This window comes from Passer montanus, unplaced genomic scaffold, assembly GCF_014805655.1.
Source record: "Passer montanus isolate IOZ18808 unplaced genomic scaffold, ASM1480565v1 scaffold5, whole genome shotgun sequence".
NCBI classification, from domain to species: Eukaryota; Metazoa; Chordata; class Aves; order Passeriformes; family Passeridae; genus Passer; species Passer montanus.
Window position 1 is genome coordinate 6,369,468 of NW_024369929.1, and position 18,781 is coordinate 6,388,248.

Here is an 18,781-nt window from a genome sequence, read left to right on the forward strand (position 1 = left end):
GCATTAAAAACCTGTTCATAAACCAGTGCCTCCAGGCAATCAGCTGGACCAAAGAGGGAACTTGGCAAGGCTTTAAAAGGATGCAGCCTAAGAGCTTCTGCAGCACAGAAAAGGCAACAGCAAGGTGACAGGAAAACAAAGTACATCAAGGCACAGCTTTTGCTGCAGGCAGTGAGCCCTTTGCTGCAGGTACAGGAGCCCTGCCGAGCAGGGCAGGGAGGGGCAGCAGCAGCAGCAGGGCCTGCCCCAGTGCCCAGCTGCTCACAGAGCCCCACGCCCAGCCTGGAGCCCCAGCTCTGCTCAGCAGAGACCAGCTGAGCTGTGCCAGACTCACAGTGCCACCACACCACTACCAGCAGCATGGGCAAAGACTCATAAAATAGCTAAGATTATACATAGCAACTTTGATTTAATTAAAATTAAATACAACTCTGAGAAAGGTGACTGACCACGGCTGAGAACTCTTGATCAGAACAAACTGTGCAGCAATTATTAGACCTCATGTGATGGCAGGATGTGCAAAAGGCTCTGTCCTGGTCTGTTGTAAACATCACCTCTTCTAGCTGAAGCTCTTGTTAAATATACTTTAAAATGCTGCCTTTTAACAAAAGGCCACTTGGAGAAGAAAGGGCACTTTCAAAAGATGGTTAATTTTCTCATTTCTTATTTGCTTTTTTGTTAAATAAGGGTGTTCCATTGTACTTGGCAAGCACCTTGCCGTGAAACATCAGTCCCTTTATCTGGTTCATAATTTAAGCCTCTTCCATGTTTTTGTTTTTAAAGACAATGCTGTTGCTAGGTCACAGCCAAAGGGCTACACATGTAGCTGACACATCTATTTTTTCCTGAAGGGATAGGCATGGCTGATGAGTACAGGGCAGGAACCATCCTCCATCCCATGGGAACAACCTGTGACACCCTGCACTTTCTCCAGGCTGTTCTTCCCACACTCTTGCAGCTTGCCAAGGGAGAACCCAACACCACACCCACAGCACCTTCACTTTCTAGCAGTGATTTCACTTTGCATGGTCCTACAAAACACTTTTGTCTCCACAAAGGGAATTCCTTCTACTTAATAAACCCGACTGCGCAGCTGCACCCTGCAGTGGCCCATGGACAGAGCCTGCTGTGAGAGCAGGGTTTGCACCCAGGCAGGCAGCACAGCCTGCACAGGGCTGCCTCCTCAGCACAGGTAGAAGACAAAGCTAATGAAGCACCATGCTGGGTTAGGCTCAACACTCGACTCTCCCCTTTCTTCTAGTGTAGAACATTTCCTTTGTACCCTTACAGGCTTGGTAAGTACTGCTGAGTTTCACATGTGTTAAAAAAAAAAACAAAAACGACAAAAAAGATACGTTTGTACAAGATGTGTTTCTTCCATGCTTTCCACCCACTGCTCTCCAATCTCAACAGAAGCCCTGCTGCCCTTGAGAACAGTCCCTTGCCCAGGGGGCAGCTGCTCATCCCCTCCCCACAGCCCACATCCCCTGCTGTGGCTGCAGCAATGCCCAGGGACCGTGCCCAAGGACACACTCCCTGTCCCCTCCCAGGTGCCCATCCTGTGCCACACTGACGGGGCACAGATCCTTGTTTTAGACCGTGCTACCTGCCAGAGGAGCAGGGATGGAAGAATCTGGAGGAACTAAAACACTGTCATAGGAAAAGCTGTAGGAGTTTGCCAGAAGATGCAGCTTTATTGTACAGTTAATTAGCTCCCTCTGGAAGAGCTGTGATGGGAGGAACGGGAAGAGAAACACAGACTGTTCGAGGGCTTGCTGCAACAGAGACCTGACCTGCACAGTCTGTATCATCCCACAGGAGTTACCTTGTCATGCTCCCAAAATCTCCTTGTGGAAGTGCTCCAGCCAGGCTCTTGGCTGAGGAACCTGCAGGCTCACCTTCACTCCAGGCTGCCAGCAACGTGAAGGGGCTCACACACACACTGCAGCTTTTCCTTTAACACTCATCTGGCTAAAACAGTAGTGATAAAACAGTAACTTGGTTCACTCACACTCCCAAAGCCAATTGGTTTTTTGATCAGAAATGGTTATGGACACCACTGTATATTTGTGCTTCCAGAGCCACACCATTACCTGGGATTTCCTCTGTCCAGGCTGCAGGACAGGACAGAAGGAAACTCTTGGGAGTCTCCTTGCAGGATGCTGCATCCCTTCCAGGGAGTTTCTCATGCTTCCATGAGCACCCTGTGTTAGGCAGTGACCCTCACAACTGCCCCAGCTGCAGCACAGCAGCTGCTCTTCATCTGGCAGGGTGTGTACAAAGCATCACAAACAGCCACTTTTGCTGGCCATGTTTTTATTTGTTTTTAGTTTTAAACAGGGGAGCCAATGATACATCCAGTATTTCAAAAAATCAGAAGATAAAACAAATTTTTAAAAGACCGAGATGCTACATGCTATATTTAACCTAATTTTATTCATGCTTGCTTTTGAGGGGGGCTGGGAGTGGGACAGGAATCATTCGTAAAAACATACAGTAAAAACAAAATGTCTCACCATATAGAACTTTAACCTACAGTAATGTTGTACCTTAATTATTTCCATGCACACAACTAACATTACAAAATTTTTAAAAAATGAACACAATTAAGACTTCTAGGAGCATTTGATAATAAAGCAATTCCTAATTTCTTTTGTAGAGATCAAGCACCTCCAATTACAAATTCCTATACACAGTGAGTGCTTTACTTGAAATGAAAACTAAAAAATAAAAATAAAAATGTATTGGATAGCCTCAGAATAAGCCGATGTTAATATATACCCAGATATGTAGGCAATAAAACCATAGTGCTAAACAAAAACTTTTATCTGAAAAGTAACTCAAAAATTGACTTTCTATAATTACAGAAATATACTTATTTGCTAAAATAAATAAAAGTGCTGCATATTAACACTTCACTATAAAGAATGCATACCAGAACATTTATAAATATTGAATGATTTTCAATAGGAATAGCTACTACAATAATGCTGGCTAAATAGAAGTGCATAATGAGAAGCACTATGGGTGGTTAATGTTTTGCCACATACTGCTGTTACCTTGAGGTAGATAACACATGCGTACCAAATTCTGCATTCATTTCAGTTGCTGCTGGTATCATGTGTCTAAGAAATGTGTAGAGTATGAAAAACTCTAAAATACGCATGAATGAAAAAAATGTTTCGGGAAAAATAGATATTCTCATGCAATTATGTACAGTCTCACTGTGTAAATTTCAAGGCAAGGTTCTTTTTCTGCAAAACATGGACACTGTTTTACTGAGAGAATGTGTTTTTTTTTTTACTTGGTTTAGTGCATTTTTTGTTACCTCCTGCATTTTGCATTATTTTGCTCTAGTCTTTAATTTTGTGTGCAAACGACATGCCAGTTTAAAAACAAAACTAACTTATGTATAGAAAGTAATTCTGGATTGTAAAAACAATGGTAAACAGAAAACTAATGAAATCCATACCAAAATTACACCATCTGATTCAAGTAAAAAAATTACTTACACTAGTAATAAAAAAAGACAAACACATCTCATGAATATAAAAGAAATGTCTGCTGAGTGTTTTAGTTTAGATGTTTCAGAATGCTGCTGTAGGTTTTGTGGGGAATCTGGGGAGATGATTTCATAGCAGAAGGCGTTAGTGTGGCCTGGATGGACTTCAGAGGCGAGCCAACAGGGCTGTGAAACTGAGGAATACCTATAGCCTCAAGCTGCTTGTTGAAGAGGAGCTCCCCACTGTTACTGAGAAAGCTCTCCTCTCTTTCCTTCTCCCCAAGCTTCCCCTCTTCTACTGGCTCAGGTTCTAGCATTTCAGCATCTTCTTTCTTACTAAAAAATTTGTCCAAATAACTGGTGTAAGTATTTTCTTTTTCAACTTGTTCATCTTTCCTTACCTCGCAACAGAACTGGTCTATGAGGAAGCACCCCTCCCCACCACTGACAAACTGACTGTCCCAAGAAGTTTGGTACAGAGCTTCTAACTGTGCCAAATTGGCCATTCCTTTCTCCTGCTTCTCTCTGCTCACCGACTTCGATATTATTCCTTTCAACTCTATCTGAGACACTGAACTATTCAAGTCATTTAATTTATCAACATCAGTAGACTCATGTTGTAAACTAAGCTGGATGGTTTCTGCTATAAAAGAATCAAAGTCAAACCCCTGATTCTTCTCCCTTTCTTTTTCAACAAGTTGCTGTGATGCTTCCTCAAGTGCTATCTGAGCTTTCACCAACCCATTCTTTTCACATTTAGACTTGCCTTTCTTGTCAGACTTCTCTTTGCTTTGTTCCTTCCAGTTTGAAAGATCTATAATAAGCTTGGGCTCATAGTAATGGTTAACTTCACTGTCTCGCCAAACTAAATTATCTAGGTATGAAGAGGACCTCATTTTGTAATTACAAGTGTGACTACATTCCAGATCACAATACTTGTTCTCGTGGTGATCTGAGTACTGCCAGCAGGGCTCAGTAGAGAAGTGGGTGTCAAAGGCAGGATCCTCCAGGTACTTTTCACGATCTCCATCCAAATATTTGCGAGGATCTACTTGCACTTCTTCTTCATCAGTAACGTCAGAAAGAGCCCTTGGATCACGCTGAACTTCATCAGCTTCATAGTTATTATGAATAGGCCAGTCATGGTCTGAAAACTGACTTTCATGGTATCTGTAAAACAATTTCCTAAGTGTTAGCAGCTAAAAACAGGAGTCCTCTGGCTCCCAAAACAGAGACAGTCACGTTTAGAAATTCCCTTACAAAATAATGACAATTCAACACAAAGGTCTTCCTTAATCCAACTGGGTACCTCTTCCAGGGTTTTAATTTAATCTAGCATAAGGAAACAGAATTATGTACAACAGCTCACTCCATTTACAGAACTTTTTCTAAAGTGTGTTTAATTGACTTAAGATGACTACTGTGAAATCTCTTTACTACAATGTGCATTAAGCATTAGACAAGACATTCATAATTAAAACTCTCCTTAAACAAAGTTTATTTTTAGAGAAGTATTTTGGGGAAGAAAAAAAATAATGGAAATATTAACTTTAGATTCTAGAGTCCTGAATGTAACTCAGGAACATCAGCATATCCAAGTCACATCTAAGGGATTATAAATCCAATGATAATGCTATAAGAAAATATGAAAATTTTATTCTCAGGTCTACTCAAGAGGAAAAACACAGAAAAGGAAATAATGCCCATGAAGCAATGTCACTTCAAGCACAAAACCATCCAGTGATCTTACCACAGTAAGTGATAAATTTACCTTTCCCAATTATAAATATGGCTGTGACTTTCATCCATTAGCAGAATATCATCAACCTCATCTTCAATGTGAAAAGGATGACTTGAAATAGGCTCATCCGTTGGAAAGGAATAAATGCTCATATAAGGATGGGACAAAGCTTCTTCTGCTGTCAATCGATCCATGGGACTAAATGTCAAAATTTGCTCCAGAAAGTCCAGTGCTGTAGAACATAAGCTACCATTAAATGGGAAATTTCTGACATTTAGAACCTAACATTAAGATGCAGTGCTTTGCTCTAGAGCTCTCTAGTTGTTTGAAAGTAGCTGCCTGTGAAGTATCAGCTACTGACAGTACACTGCCAAATATGCATCCTGGAGCCATCAGAAAGAGAGAGAAGTCAAATCTAAGATCAATCATAATTTAACTTAAAGCATAAAAAAAATAGCAACAGACAGAAAGCTTCAAGCTGAATCAGTATCCACCAATGGCTACCAGAAACACTGCTGTTACTTTGGCTGGGAGACTCTTCTGAGAACATGTGAAAGACAGTCCTTCTACACTGACTCCATTCCAATGTTCCCTTGTATTTAAAAAGCCAGTGTCTCAAAACAGAGCCACTCCAGTGCAAATAGATCCAGCAGAGATTCACAATTCTACTCTAAAGATAAACAAGTAGCCATCATGGAAGTAAATTTCTTTTATTAGGGCAGAAGATAATCCTTCTTCAGAGAACACAGATTCTTGTAACTGAAACTTGCTTTTACCAATCATACGCCTGCACCTCAAAGCTGCACACTTTTTGATGATTTTGAAACATCAAAACATTGAATCAAGGATTTTTTTAATTACTTACCTTCAGGACTGATGCCTGGAAGCAACTGAGTTAAAGGTTTGTGTGGCTCAGTCATATCGTTTCTAATGTAAACTGGAATTACATTGAGAAGCTCCTGACGGTCCTCCTCATGTACGACAGGAATTGATTCTAGAATCAACTGCATCTGTTCAAGTTCATGTGCACCTGAGCACCAAAAGAAACACAAGCTGCCATTTCAACTTTAAACACTTCTGATCCCTGTGTATGAAAGGCATGTCAAAATTCTGTGCTCTGAGCAGCTATTTCTAGTAAAAGATTATAATCTCCTGCAACCGAGGAAAGGCTGAAGTTCTGAATTTAAATGATAATAAATCTGAAGAGCTCTCAAGAAATGCTGTGGCATATGAAGAATTACAGAGCTGCTACTCACAGATAAAGAGAGCTAACCTTAAGCTTTTGTAAGGGTGTTTTCACCAAGGATGAGGTATTCTACAGCAATACCCTTTTTATTACACACTACATACTGCTATCCTCCCCTTTCAACTGATCCACCTAATTAATACAGTATTTGACCTCACTTTGAATTGTATCTCCCTTATTAATAAAAACAGTAGTAGTTTAGCTCAAAAAGACATTTTGCAGGCCATAGCCATTTGCATTAATATTCTACTCTGAAATCCTGCAGTAACTGTCAAATGCAAGACAAAAATCATGTGTTGGTTACACAGTGATGCTCTTTTTGAAAAAAGTACTCTATTATGATTGAAATTACAGTACTCTTTTAGCACTACCTGAAGTTTCTCTGAGTAAGAACAATAAGGGCCTATACAGCAGGTCAATTTTAAATAATGAACAGCATCTATATTCAGTACTGGAGTACCCAGAAATACAACCTGCCAACTTCAGCTTGTTCAGCTCCAAGGAGGATGTAGGATCCTAGAGATTCAACTAGCAGATGAAATTATATAGGATTATTTGCATGCCAACGTTTCCTTCCTTCACCAAGCAGCTCTGGGCAATCACAAGCAATACTGATGTATGTGACAATAAATATAAAAATAAATAGGGGCAGCAAGAGACTCTACCATCTCCAAAGTTCTCAGCTCACTTCAGTGCCTGCACAGCACAGCAGTCACACACCTGCCAGGTGACTTGAAAAGCTGAGACAAAGTCACTGCAGAAAATCTGACAGAGTTCCCCAAATGAATCAGTACTGCCTTGTGTTATCTGCTTTACTGGACTGAAAGAGCTGTTTTGTTCTACCTCAGACTACAACAAATTACTTAATATGATCTATCAGATGCTATATTGCTTGTAATTTGCTGGAAAATAGATTCTACTGTGTAATGAGTACCATCCTAAAAATTAATCATCTTCCTGTCCACTATCAGCAAAATAACCATTGCAAAATATTGATTTAGAACAAAGAAGGAGAAAAGTTTGGCAAAGCTACTGAATTCCACAGCCTCAACTTCCTTTCCTTCACTTGTTCCAGGTATTCAGCAATATTAATCTGTATTCTTCCTTCCCATCCTCATCAGCTTTCTGAACAGCAGGATTCCTAAGGGATGGTTCAGAAACAGACAGGAAGTTGCAATTAACCAAATCAAACCTCCAAACAACTCTGCAGAAGAACTTTATTCAGAGTCTCGGGGCAGAATAACTATCATATCTGCAACCATCTTCCCTCTTCAAATGCATGACGTCAAGAAATGCATTTTTCTTTAGATTAGAAAACCATGGCAGTGCTAAATTTTCAGAGGGGCACACCTATATCTAAAATATTTTTCTAAGTATCTACTCAATGTAATTAAGGGATATAAAAAAGCTTACAAATTTAGGATTTTGGTGACTAAGACCAAGTCTTTTAACAGAATTCTAACACTCTGCACAGCAATTGGGCTGATAAAAAATTGTGACAAATACCAATGACACTCAAAGGAAAAAAACCCCAAAATGCTGGCAGTTGTGATCCATCTATGCTGAATGATGAGATCTGCAGACTTTTTCCCAATAGGAAACTAATAAATCTTGTATCAGCCAAGCATGTAATACTCTGGGGACATTACTCCAGTAGTTAGTAACTCAAAGAGTGAAAAACTCACTGCATGTTAAGAGAAGCCTCTGCATGTATTAATCACTGTTTTATAACAAATAATGCTTTCAATTGACAGTTCTCCAGTAACTACTTAATGGCAAGAAGCTCTCAATTCCATTGCCTTTTCATGCAAAGCTAAGAATGACTGCAGAGGTGTGCATTCAGTCCACAGTCCTTGTGTCTAAAGGAATGTGAACTTTGAAATGCAAGCCTAGCTCTCTAGGTTTTATCTGCATTACTCCTGTAATTCAGCCAACAGGAGCAAAATGCAAGAGTGAGCCTGAACGAGACAGTTGCTGCTGAGGCCCCAGGGTGCACAAAAACAAGCATTTTAGAGGTATTTCTGCAGTTTGCTCATCTGCTCCCATGGACTGAGTGCTTGTCAGCAGGTGGTGATCCCCTATAGTGCAAATAACAGTTTCACTTTACCTAAAATGCTCCAGTTTGTGCTCTGAGCTAGGTCAGCAATATGGTACAGGGTGGCCATCAAGAGATGGGCTCCAAAAATTTGCTCCTGATCCTAACCAAAGCTCTAATATTGATGTACCCAATGAGACCAGAGCATTGCTTCCTGTCTTACCTGAAACAGTTGAAGGTTGCACATTTCCTTGCTGTATTGCACCAAATTTTACACCTCTAAATCTACGCCCCCGGGGCTTCATAATTTAAAATATATAGAAATGAGAGGTGATGAGGTTAACTACATTAAAAAAATAAACTTCATGCCTATGATATTCAGGGCATTCATAATCTTCAAATACTCCCTGGATGCATCAATTCACACATGTCTCAGAACACTTCTTAGGCAACCAATAAATTTAGCTTAACACAATTACAGACATATTTACCATGCATGACTTCTAACAATAAATTCTGATATTTATCTAAATACACACCAATACAAGTAATGAAACTGGTATGTCTTCTGCTCTACAGATACATCAATTTATAGCTTATATAGTGCACAATAATACAGCACATCCTGATATGCTGCATTATATGATTATATTATATGATATGATATCAGCAGTCAATGACTACTGATGTTAGCCACAAGAACCAATCCTTCCTGAGGAAGATAATTAAGCAGTACCACTCCTTTTATGAATATATCACTGATTTTATTGTACCCACCTGCAAAGAGGGTTTTCCCAGTCAGCATTTCAGCAAAGATGCAACCTGCAGCCCACATGTCAATGGCTTTAGTGTAGTTGTTAGGAGAAAGCAAAAGCCGGGGCGATCTGTACCATTTAGTAACCAATCCTTCAGAAAGATGGCCCTAATGAAATTAATTAAAAAATTATTAGATTTTTAAGACTTACATGTTTTAATTTATTTTTAATGCACTACTAACAAGATTTTTTTTACTCTCGCAGTCTCAGGGATTTTATTGTGTGTGTTCTACCAAACCTTCTTTCTACCTTTACAAATGCCTTTGTGAGTGAACAGCAACCATATACAAATATGACACTACTTATTAGTCAAATGAGGTACTGCAGCAAAACTTCCTCATTCTCAGATGCCAAAAAAATGCAGAGATGATACTGAACTCTCTTGTGAAACATCTAGACCAGGAGGACAGTATCTCTAAACCAATCCCCCAGAGTAGCCACACTTGCACTACAAATGCACTACTTACAATCTCATCTAGGGTTTCTATAATTAAATATAATTAAATGTTGCTCTTCATCTTAGGTTCTTTCTTCACTGTTAAAACCTTTGCTTTTCTGAACCCATTTAGTAAAAAAATATAGATATATTTTTTTACATTTAGTAAAAAAATATAGATATATTTTATGCTTGCAGTAGTCCTTTCTGAGGCAAACCATGCTAAGGAGCCTTCCACAGCCTATCTACCTGTGCAAAAGGAAGAAAGATGCTATTTTAAGAAGGCACAGCTGTCAACGCATCACTTAGATATTCCCACTCTCTGCATACCTTGTGGGAATAATGAGGATCCATGATTCGTGCAAGACCAAAGTCACCAATCTTCAGCACCAAGTCTTCAGTATTAATGAAAAGATTAGCTGGTTTGAGATCTCTATGCAGAACATTTGCAGAGTGAATATACTTGAGCCCACGTAGCAGCTGGTACATGAAAAGTCTGGCATGATCTTCCAGTAAAGGGCCTTGCTCTAGCAAATTAGCCAGATCTGTCTCCATGTATTCCTGGACAATGTAAACACAGTTCAATTCTGTCAGGGAGCCCACGTCATCTGTTAACTGGCTTCCACTGGGACCAAGAATTTCAAATACTTTGACAATGTTATCGTGGTCAAGTCTTCTAATAATTTTGATCTCACGTAGAGCATGTTTAACACTCTGGGGATCTGTAAGGACAATTTTCTTGACAGCTACTCTTTTGTCACAGTCATTATCGACAGCAGAAAAAACTAAGCCGTTTCCACCACAGCCCAGTGGTTTTAAGTCCATATACCGAGAGCCCAGATCAAAACCATGAATGTTCATGAGACTTTCAAATTTTTCTGCCATTTTAAAATTCTTTACGTTTTTCCTCAAACTACTAAGCTTCTGTAAACACACGGAGACACTTCCACTGGTATCTGAAGGAAAGGTCTTAGAGAAAGGGAGAAGAAACACTTGGCTTTGACTGCAAGATGGTTTCTTGACACTCTCATTTCATTATGAGCCAGCCAGGCCTGTTGTGTCCCCTTGAATTTAGAGCCTGTAAGCTCTAGAACTCAAACCGAGCAGAAGATCGAAAGATTGCAGCATTCATAGTTCAAGAAAGGTGCAGCATTTCTGCAGACATTAAAGAAAATACTCACAAGAAACTCAAACGGAATGAAATGACATACTATGCACTCAGCTCTACTGTGCTAATCTGTTAACATTTAACAAAAATGTGAATAAATATGCACATAATAGGCTTCTATTAACATCCTCCTCCTCACAGTGCAGATACATTCAGTGTTGGACTGGTCCTGAGCAGCGTCATTCTATGGTGCTGGTAAGCACTATTCTTTTTTCCTTCTTCCTCCTTTTTCTCTTCTTTGTTTACAGTCTAGTTAAATGGGAAACTGGCAGCTCTTGATTTACAAAAGATGCCTTCTGTTAATGATCAGGTGGCTCCAGCTCACCACAATCACAATCAAAGCTACCATCCATTTTACTCCGTGGCAACCTGAAAAGCAGAGAAAAATACATCAGTACCCCAGCACATACAAAAGTGTTCCTCCTCGCCCAGCTCATTGAGATGTCCTAAATATATAACTTATTTACTGTCCAGTTACAAAAATAATAAATCGTCAAAAAAGCTAAACCAATTAGAAATTATATATACTTCTCACACTTGTGGAGGAAAGCAATAATGACCAACCACCATTTCTAAAACATGTATCGTGAACATTTTCAATGTAATCTATTGAATTTATGGCAAAAAACAAGAAATCCTCCCTAGTCTTAATACAGGGACTAACAAAGCAAACTTGCTTTGTTAAGACCTGTTAAGAAACCAGCCAGAAGCAACAGTATCCACAGCATCTGTCAGCAAATTTTGAAATAATTATTTTCACTGAACTTTTATTTGAAGCCAAAATCAGGTTTAACTATTTCACCATAATAAGAGGTAACTAGTTACTGGTCACAAAAAAAGGGTGGCTTGTACACTCCCAGTACACTGAATATACAACACACATCCCATGCCACTTATAAAGCTTCAATCCTTGTGATTTTGGATAAAGTTTACCAGCACCTCAAATAATAACTTTGCCTCTACAGACTCAATCTTACAGGAATCATAGGGGTAATTCCTACATATCAGACAAATACTATTGCTTTATCAATTATTTCTATACTTATTCAACGTAGATTACAAAGAAAAACTAGCAGCAAGTACATTTTACAGAGTAACTGATATGTTCTACACCATTTCCCCTAACATATGGGCTCTTTCAGACATCATTTATTTTTTAACAGTGTAATGAATTCACCTACTATCATGAAAAACCAAATGTGCAATTTTCTCAATAAGTTCCCGTCAGCAACAGCAGAATGCAGTCATAAAGACCACACGGTGCATTTTTGTGCAACATCCTCACTTCTTTTAAAAGTTCAAAAATGCCACAAAGGGAAGAGTCACAGTGTGGTAATGTGGCAACCTTTGGGCAATTCCACTAAAGTCACTTGAATGTTCTTCCCCAACATGTATAGGTCACATCAAACCACTAAGTGTCCCCTGTTCAATCTCAGATTAACACATTTCAGCTCTTCCCTAAATGTAAAGGTCGTCACACTATCCCAACACTTCAGAATTAATTATATGAATGTTTTCCTTTAAAACAGTGCTAGTCTTTCAGTGGGACAACTGGGAGCAAGCAAAACAAGTCTCCTCACTCCTACCACAAGCAAGAGCAGCTGACAGGTTATTAACATATTTCAAATAATGGCCTCAATTCACTAAAGTAATCAGAATTGTATAAAGAAAAAGAAAAAAAAAAAAAAGAAAGGCACACTGTAAATGAGAAACAAGACTGCTTCAATACATTTAAATATGACCCTTCCTTTGGCTCAAGCCTGTCATCAAGACAGCCCCAATGCCTGGCCTGGCTCCCTCCTGCCACACACCACCTGCCCCCAGGTATGTGGGCAGAACATGGGGAAGGAAACACATGCTAGTCTCTTCTCAGATTTTATTTTTAAATAGAGATCACCAAATGTAGTATTTCTGAACTGAAAAGCATTGAGCTGCCCTTTACTGATGTGGTATACCCTGCCACAAGGGTGATCTTCAGAGCTTCCTCTACCTAGCACAGGGAACTTAAGATAGCCTTAAGAATCCTTTCTTTGTGCCTTGGCAAGAGTCCTAATCTTAAACAGTGCTTTACAAAAGTTATTATAGTCTCAGTACAAACACAATGAGGTAACACTACTATTTTACCCCAAACTATCTTGAATTTTTAGCAATATTAAGACACTAGAGTGAGGACCCCCTTTAAAATACCTATGAATTTATTTAAAGAACAAAAGTAAAATTTATCCTAGAGGACAGCATCAGTGACTATCCAACTCTGTTCACAGTTGTGAAACCCAGACGTCTAGCCTCTTTGATTTTTAACATTTTTAAACTTGAAAGTATTTTCTCACTCGCATGTACTACTTTCAGGTTCACTCATTCTGAGCTGCTGCCTGTACAACAGTTTACATCACCCCATTCACTTTCCCTCCAACATCCCACCAGTTGTTACAGGTTAAAATTTGTACCAATACTTCAAATTCCACATTAACTTGAGGTCCAAGGCCTCTGTTTAATTACCCTGCATTAAGCTGCATTTTACATCCTTGGGACCATCTACAACCAGTTGTATTCTGCCTCATAATTAGGTTTATTGTTTCACATTGCTGATGTCTTCAACATGCAGCAATACAGAAACTGTTTGCACCAGCTGTGTGACACATCTGGAAACTCTTTCAGCTAGTTCCATTAAACAGCCCAAGAACAGATTCAAAACTATGCCCATCAGCAGCAAAGATTAAGATCTACCCCTACCATCTCTTTGCTCAGATCTCACCCCCTACTGCCATGAGTGAATGCAGCAATGAAAGGTCTGCTTCAGGGAGAAAGGGAACTAAGGCCCACTCCTGAAGGAGGAGCCCTAAAATCTTCATTCTGTATCTTTGAAATGATGCATTTTTAATCATCAGTTTACACTTATCCTTTCACTAGGTGTCCACTAACTGCAAGGTTTTCAGAGAGCCTGCAATGATCTCCACAACCAGACTGATTTAGCTAAGAAAACAAATGGTGACAACAGAAGCAACCAACCCGGTGCAGCCTGCATTTGACCTGATCCTGCTCCAAGCTTCCTTTCTGTGAACAAATTACTTAATCCCATGTTCTAACCACTTGAAACATATAATGGACTACTGTATAAAAAAGGGTGGGAGGGGTTTATCATCCCAATTTGTTCTGGACAGGCTACTGACGCAGGCACTGACATTTTCATCTAGGTTGTCACCTTGCCACGACGTCCAGGTTTTTTATAAGTGGTACTTTTACGCCTTCTTTACACAAAGTTTAAAGAGTGAAACACAAACAGACAGGTTTCTGAAGTGGTTTATAACTATGGTTTTAAAATGGGTCAGTTTTTGGGAAAGGGTAACAGAAGTGACCCAGAGAAGGGCTTTGAAATCATCCCCAGCAATGATCATCACACTTTGCTGGCTCCAGGCATTGCGCAAGCAGCCCCTTCAAATCACGCTCAGCTCCTGCACGTGGATTTATCACAGTTGTCAGGAAACAGGATGTACACCGAAATAGTCAGGTATGAGATGTTTACTTTGCCAGAAATACAAATAAAACTGAAAGATACCAGTTAATTTGATTATGCTGACCATATAATGATCAAATTATTACTCACAGGAGAAAGACCAAGAATGACTAATGACATATTATACAATCTGCTAAGTACTATCCCTTTGACTAAAAAATACGGGGCACAGAACTTTTTTTTAGATCAGCCACGTTGCAGTCAGTAGGCAGAGTGAGTCATCGTCCAACTCACGAAACTGCTGCTTTCTAAAGCCTCCTACTTGCTCCCCACACTGTTTAGGGAACTCGGTGCTGGCAGTAAGCTAATGTTACTATTAGTTTATAAATCTTCTGAAGGATCTGTAAAAACACACAAGAACCCAGTGTACTTTTTTGTATCGTGTTTAAAAATGGTTTGGCTCTCCCTTTAAATAATAATAATGAAAAGTCCCCAGAAGAAGCCCACCATCAGCTAACCACAGCCTTCTGCACCTCTGCAGACCTGCCACCATCTGCTGTTCCACTGAGCAGGTAACCAGTCAAGAGTGAATTCGAGATAACAACCACACAAGCAAGGACTGAGCTTGAGCAAAGGGCTGAAATGAAAGTTCCCATTTTAGCTTTAGAGCACACATTTTCTGAACGCAATTGCCAAACCAAAATGCACCCCTATTTTAAGCCACCGCTTCCTGGCATTTGTAACTGGTTTATTAACACATAATGCTGTGACGACGTTGTTTTTATATACACACATACATCTATATAGAAAGCTTGCTGGCAACAGCACTGGCCATACGACAACACGCCGAGCGCCGTTTCTTTTTCCACAACACAATTAACAGCCATTGTCAGGCTGATCCCAAACCGCACCGAATTAGCCAGAAAAAGAGACACATCCTACAGACGCCAAGCGAGAGCATCCTACCTGCCTAGGCAAGGGTACCTGTTCCCCACATCCCAAAACTCAGGCAGTCTCTCTTCAGGCCATTTCCGTCGGGTGTTTCAAGCGACTTATTAGGAGCATTAAGTCACTTTTCCCACAAAACGTTCCCGGAGCCTGCGGGCGCCCGGGAGCAGGAGCGCGCGGTACCTGTCCGTGCCCTGTCTGGCTCGGCTCGCAGGACCGCGCCGCACGCAGCAGCAAAACTCCCGCAGGCGGCGGAGGCCGGGCCCCCCCGGCAAAGGACATCCTTCCTCCCGCCGCCCCCGGGCCGAGCAGCCTCGCCCGCCGGGGCCGAGGGGCCCGCTGCCGCCGTGCCCAGCCGGGCCCCGGGCGGCCCTCGGGGACGGGGGCGGGCCGGCAGCGGAGCAGCGCCCGGGTGGCGGTGCGGGCTGCGCTCAGCCCTGCAGCCGAGCCTGTCCCGGGGGCGGCCCGCGCGGCATCCCCTCGCTCACCTCACCGCCTCGCCCGTCGGCCTGAGGCACGGCGCTGCCGCCGTGCCCCGCTGGCCCGAGGGGTTCAGCAGCCTCGAAGCACGGCTGAGTCACACGCGGCCCGGAGAGGCGGCAGCTGCAGCGAAGGGAGCGCGGCCGCGGCTCTGCCCTCCCGGTGTCCCCGCCGAACGAGCGCTGTCCCGCGGCTGTGGGTGTGCGGAGCTCCAGCAGCGACCGGCGGGGAAGCGCCCGGGTGCGCCCCGTTCAACTGGCCCGTCACTAAACGTCCCTCCCGGCGGGGAAACAAACAGTTGGAAGGCAACAGGCGGGCGCGGCGCGGGCAGTTCCGCTCTCCCGAGGTGACGCTCCGGCTCGGATGTTCTTCAGTCTTAGTGCCACGGCCGATCTGAGTCTTCTCCCCACGAGCGCCTACAAATCTTTGCCATTGCTGTCACCTCTAGATACCACAAAGGATTTCTGTCTTGCTATAGCGTCTCTCTTAACAAAGGCACTACGAGTCTGCTTTTCCCCAAAACCACAACTAATACAGCGAAATAAAAAAAAAAAAATGCAAACTTTACATTTTCCCCCGTGAGACTCGTGTACAGCACTCTTAGTAAGGAGAGAGAAGCATGAGGACCCCAAGCCTCTAGGTATCAGAAGAGCCTTCTGCTTTGTGCCCAGTTTCGGTACAACTGTCAAGGCAGGGTGCAGTTTTCCTTTTGCAGCTCCTTATATGCCTTTTCAGTGCAGGATGGCTCAAAAAGTGATAAAACAATCAATATTCATTTTTTTTCAGGTTAAACACAGGTTATTTATAGCTAGTACTAGGACAGAAGTTATATGCAATAGAGCTCTATTGCTCTGCTGCCATTTGGACAGAAGTATCCAATTGACCCTTGCACTTTTAGATCATGTAACTTTTATTTTTTTAAATAAACAAGCCATATATCAACATCCAAGGATCTCCCTACTCAGCTTTTCTAAAGTTTTTAAAGTAACTTTTAAACTCTTTTCAATTATGCAGCAAACATCCTCTGTTTCAATTAGTCAGATGCACTGCTAGCTCTGACATTGACCCCACTACCAGGAGAGGTGACCTGGGCATTTGGCACTGCTGCACTGTGCACACATACAGAAGTCAGTAACCAACTTTATATTCCAATGCTTGCTAATTGATAGGCAGCTCACCATGCTGCCAAGAGCACAGAAAAGTCAGAAACAAAGCTGCAGTTCTTCTGCCCACCCAGCAAAACAGAGCTGGAAGATTACTGCACTGCTGCTCCAGAAGGCCCGTATTTAAATACACTCCATAAAGAAAAATCTGCAGGAGTGCACATTTGGAAGAGGTGATGTTAGGACGACAATCAGAGCCAAGCCACAGAGGAGTTTTTACTTGAATTAAAGGAAGAGATTTGGGGCTTAAAAAAAGGGCAGGAGCAGCAGTGGTTGTATGTCTAAATCCAGAGCTATTTAGTTAATTAAAGAACCCCTCCATCCATACAAAATATTTTCATTATGAGAAACAAAAGAGCAAGCTGATCCTCAGATTCTAGAGTGCTGAAGTAAGAAAAATTTTATATTACATCCTTGAAACAGCACCTGGAGGGCCCATAACCTCTGTCCATTGGGACTGTTTGCCAATATCCCCAGTGTCAGTTCAGGCAGGTAGAGAAGTTGCACATCCACGGAGTTTGCTCTGCAGCAGCCCAGACTGTTTGAAAAGTAGTTTAACAAACACAGAGGAGGTCTGCAGTAAGCAGCAAGCTTCCTCACTTGGGTAGCACATGCTCACTTATTAATCTCCCATAGCCCAGAAGTGCCACCAGTTTCTGGGTTCTTAATTCATAAGTCATGAACTGCATTCTTTTTTTCCCCTTCCAAAAGCTTTTCTCCCATTCCAGGAATGTAGTTTCTGGTAGGATTTAGTGAATGAGATCCTTCAATCTAGAGGAAAATCTTCCAAAAGGAAGAGGATGGTGCAGGAATATTACTGGTCTTCGGCCTCACTATTTATAGAATTACAATACACATGAGAGTTGCTCAGATTTGTGTGTCTCATGGCAATTTATAACTATTTAATCCAGCAAATTGCTAATCTGTTTTCAGATTTTTAATACCGTATTGATTAGGCTATAAATTACTGTGACAAGTTTTCTCCACATTTCCCACAAGAATTCAATTTCATAGCATGTAGATTATATGCTAGGTGATACCAACTCATTCTAAAACACTGGCAGATGTTAACTGTCAGTGAAATGCAGAACAAGAAGAGAACTGGATTTCAAAGGTCATAAAGACCAGCAATTAAAAAATAATTAGAACTGCAGCAATGATTCATTTATTATATCCAAGTTCAAAAAGATCAAACAGTAAATTCCAGTGTAATATTTCAGTCCTGTGTGTGAATTGTTACTTGTGGCATAAAAGGGAACGAAATATTTTTAAGTGTCCACACCCATTATGATTGGCAAGGGAAGAAAGATTTGGAGACAGTTTGAAAAGGTTGCCCAAGGTAATTTGGCAGCTCCAGGCTTTTGTCTCAGTTTCATTGCTTGACTTACATATTCTCCCAGAAGAAGGGAAATGTGTCCTAGGATACATTTTTAAGGACTGACAATATTTCTTACCAAAGTTTAAGATGAGTTTTGCATGTGAATAAGGATGAGTTCAAAGGAAAAAAATCTACTTATTAAAATGGGATGGAGAGAGGTTCAAGAAATACTCAGTTTCTATGGCCTCCTTGGCTTATTCCTGCTTATCCGTGCTCTAAGCCCTAAAATACAATTCAGTTTTCCTGGCACAGATCCCAAGAGTTTTTAATTGTTTGGGTCTCCTTTAACTGCTGCCTCTTCCCATCAGCCTATTTCTCTGCAGGTGTTAAACAAAACCTTTACAAATCAATTGCTCTTCCAGCTTAGTTTCATAGTGCTGATGTTCAGCACAAACAGCACAGATAAATTTGAGTT

The 18,781-nt window shown here is 41.2% G+C and overlaps 1 protein-coding gene and 1 long non-coding RNA gene across 5 annotated transcripts in view; one reads left to right on the forward strand and one right to left on the reverse strand.

Annotated features, from left to right (window-relative positions):
- The first annotated feature begins 512 nt into the window (after positions 1-512).
- Positions 513-5,230, forward strand: LOC120509209. Its single transcript, XR_005629189.1, has 2 exons — positions 513-2,271; positions 5,167-5,230. It is a non-coding gene; the product is annotated as an uncharacterized LOC120509209 (long non-coding RNA).
- MAPK6 (mitogen-activated protein kinase 6) overlaps positions 2,300-18,781 on the reverse strand; it is a 63,150-nt gene continuing 46,668 nt past the window's right edge. For 2 of the 4 annotated variants that reach the window (XM_039723600.1, XM_039723598.1), the window contains exons 2-6: positions 10,106-11,312; positions 9,302-9,446; positions 6,109-6,273; positions 5,274-5,475; positions 2,300-4,672 (exon numbers count right to left, since the gene is read on the reverse strand). In XM_039723600.1, coding sequence (XP_039579534.1) covers positions 3,574-4,672; positions 5,274-5,475; positions 6,109-6,273; positions 9,302-9,446; positions 10,106-10,660 — 2,166 coding nt within the window. In that variant the 5' untranslated portion in view covers positions 10,661-11,312 and the 3' untranslated portion in view covers positions 2,300-3,573. Of the gene's footprint in view, positions 4,673-5,273; positions 5,476-6,108; positions 6,274-9,301; positions 9,447-10,105; positions 11,313-15,363; positions 15,492-15,833; positions 16,308-18,781 lie in introns of those variants that run through there. The other 2 variants (XM_039723601.1, XM_039723599.1) reach the window with 2 other exon arrangements.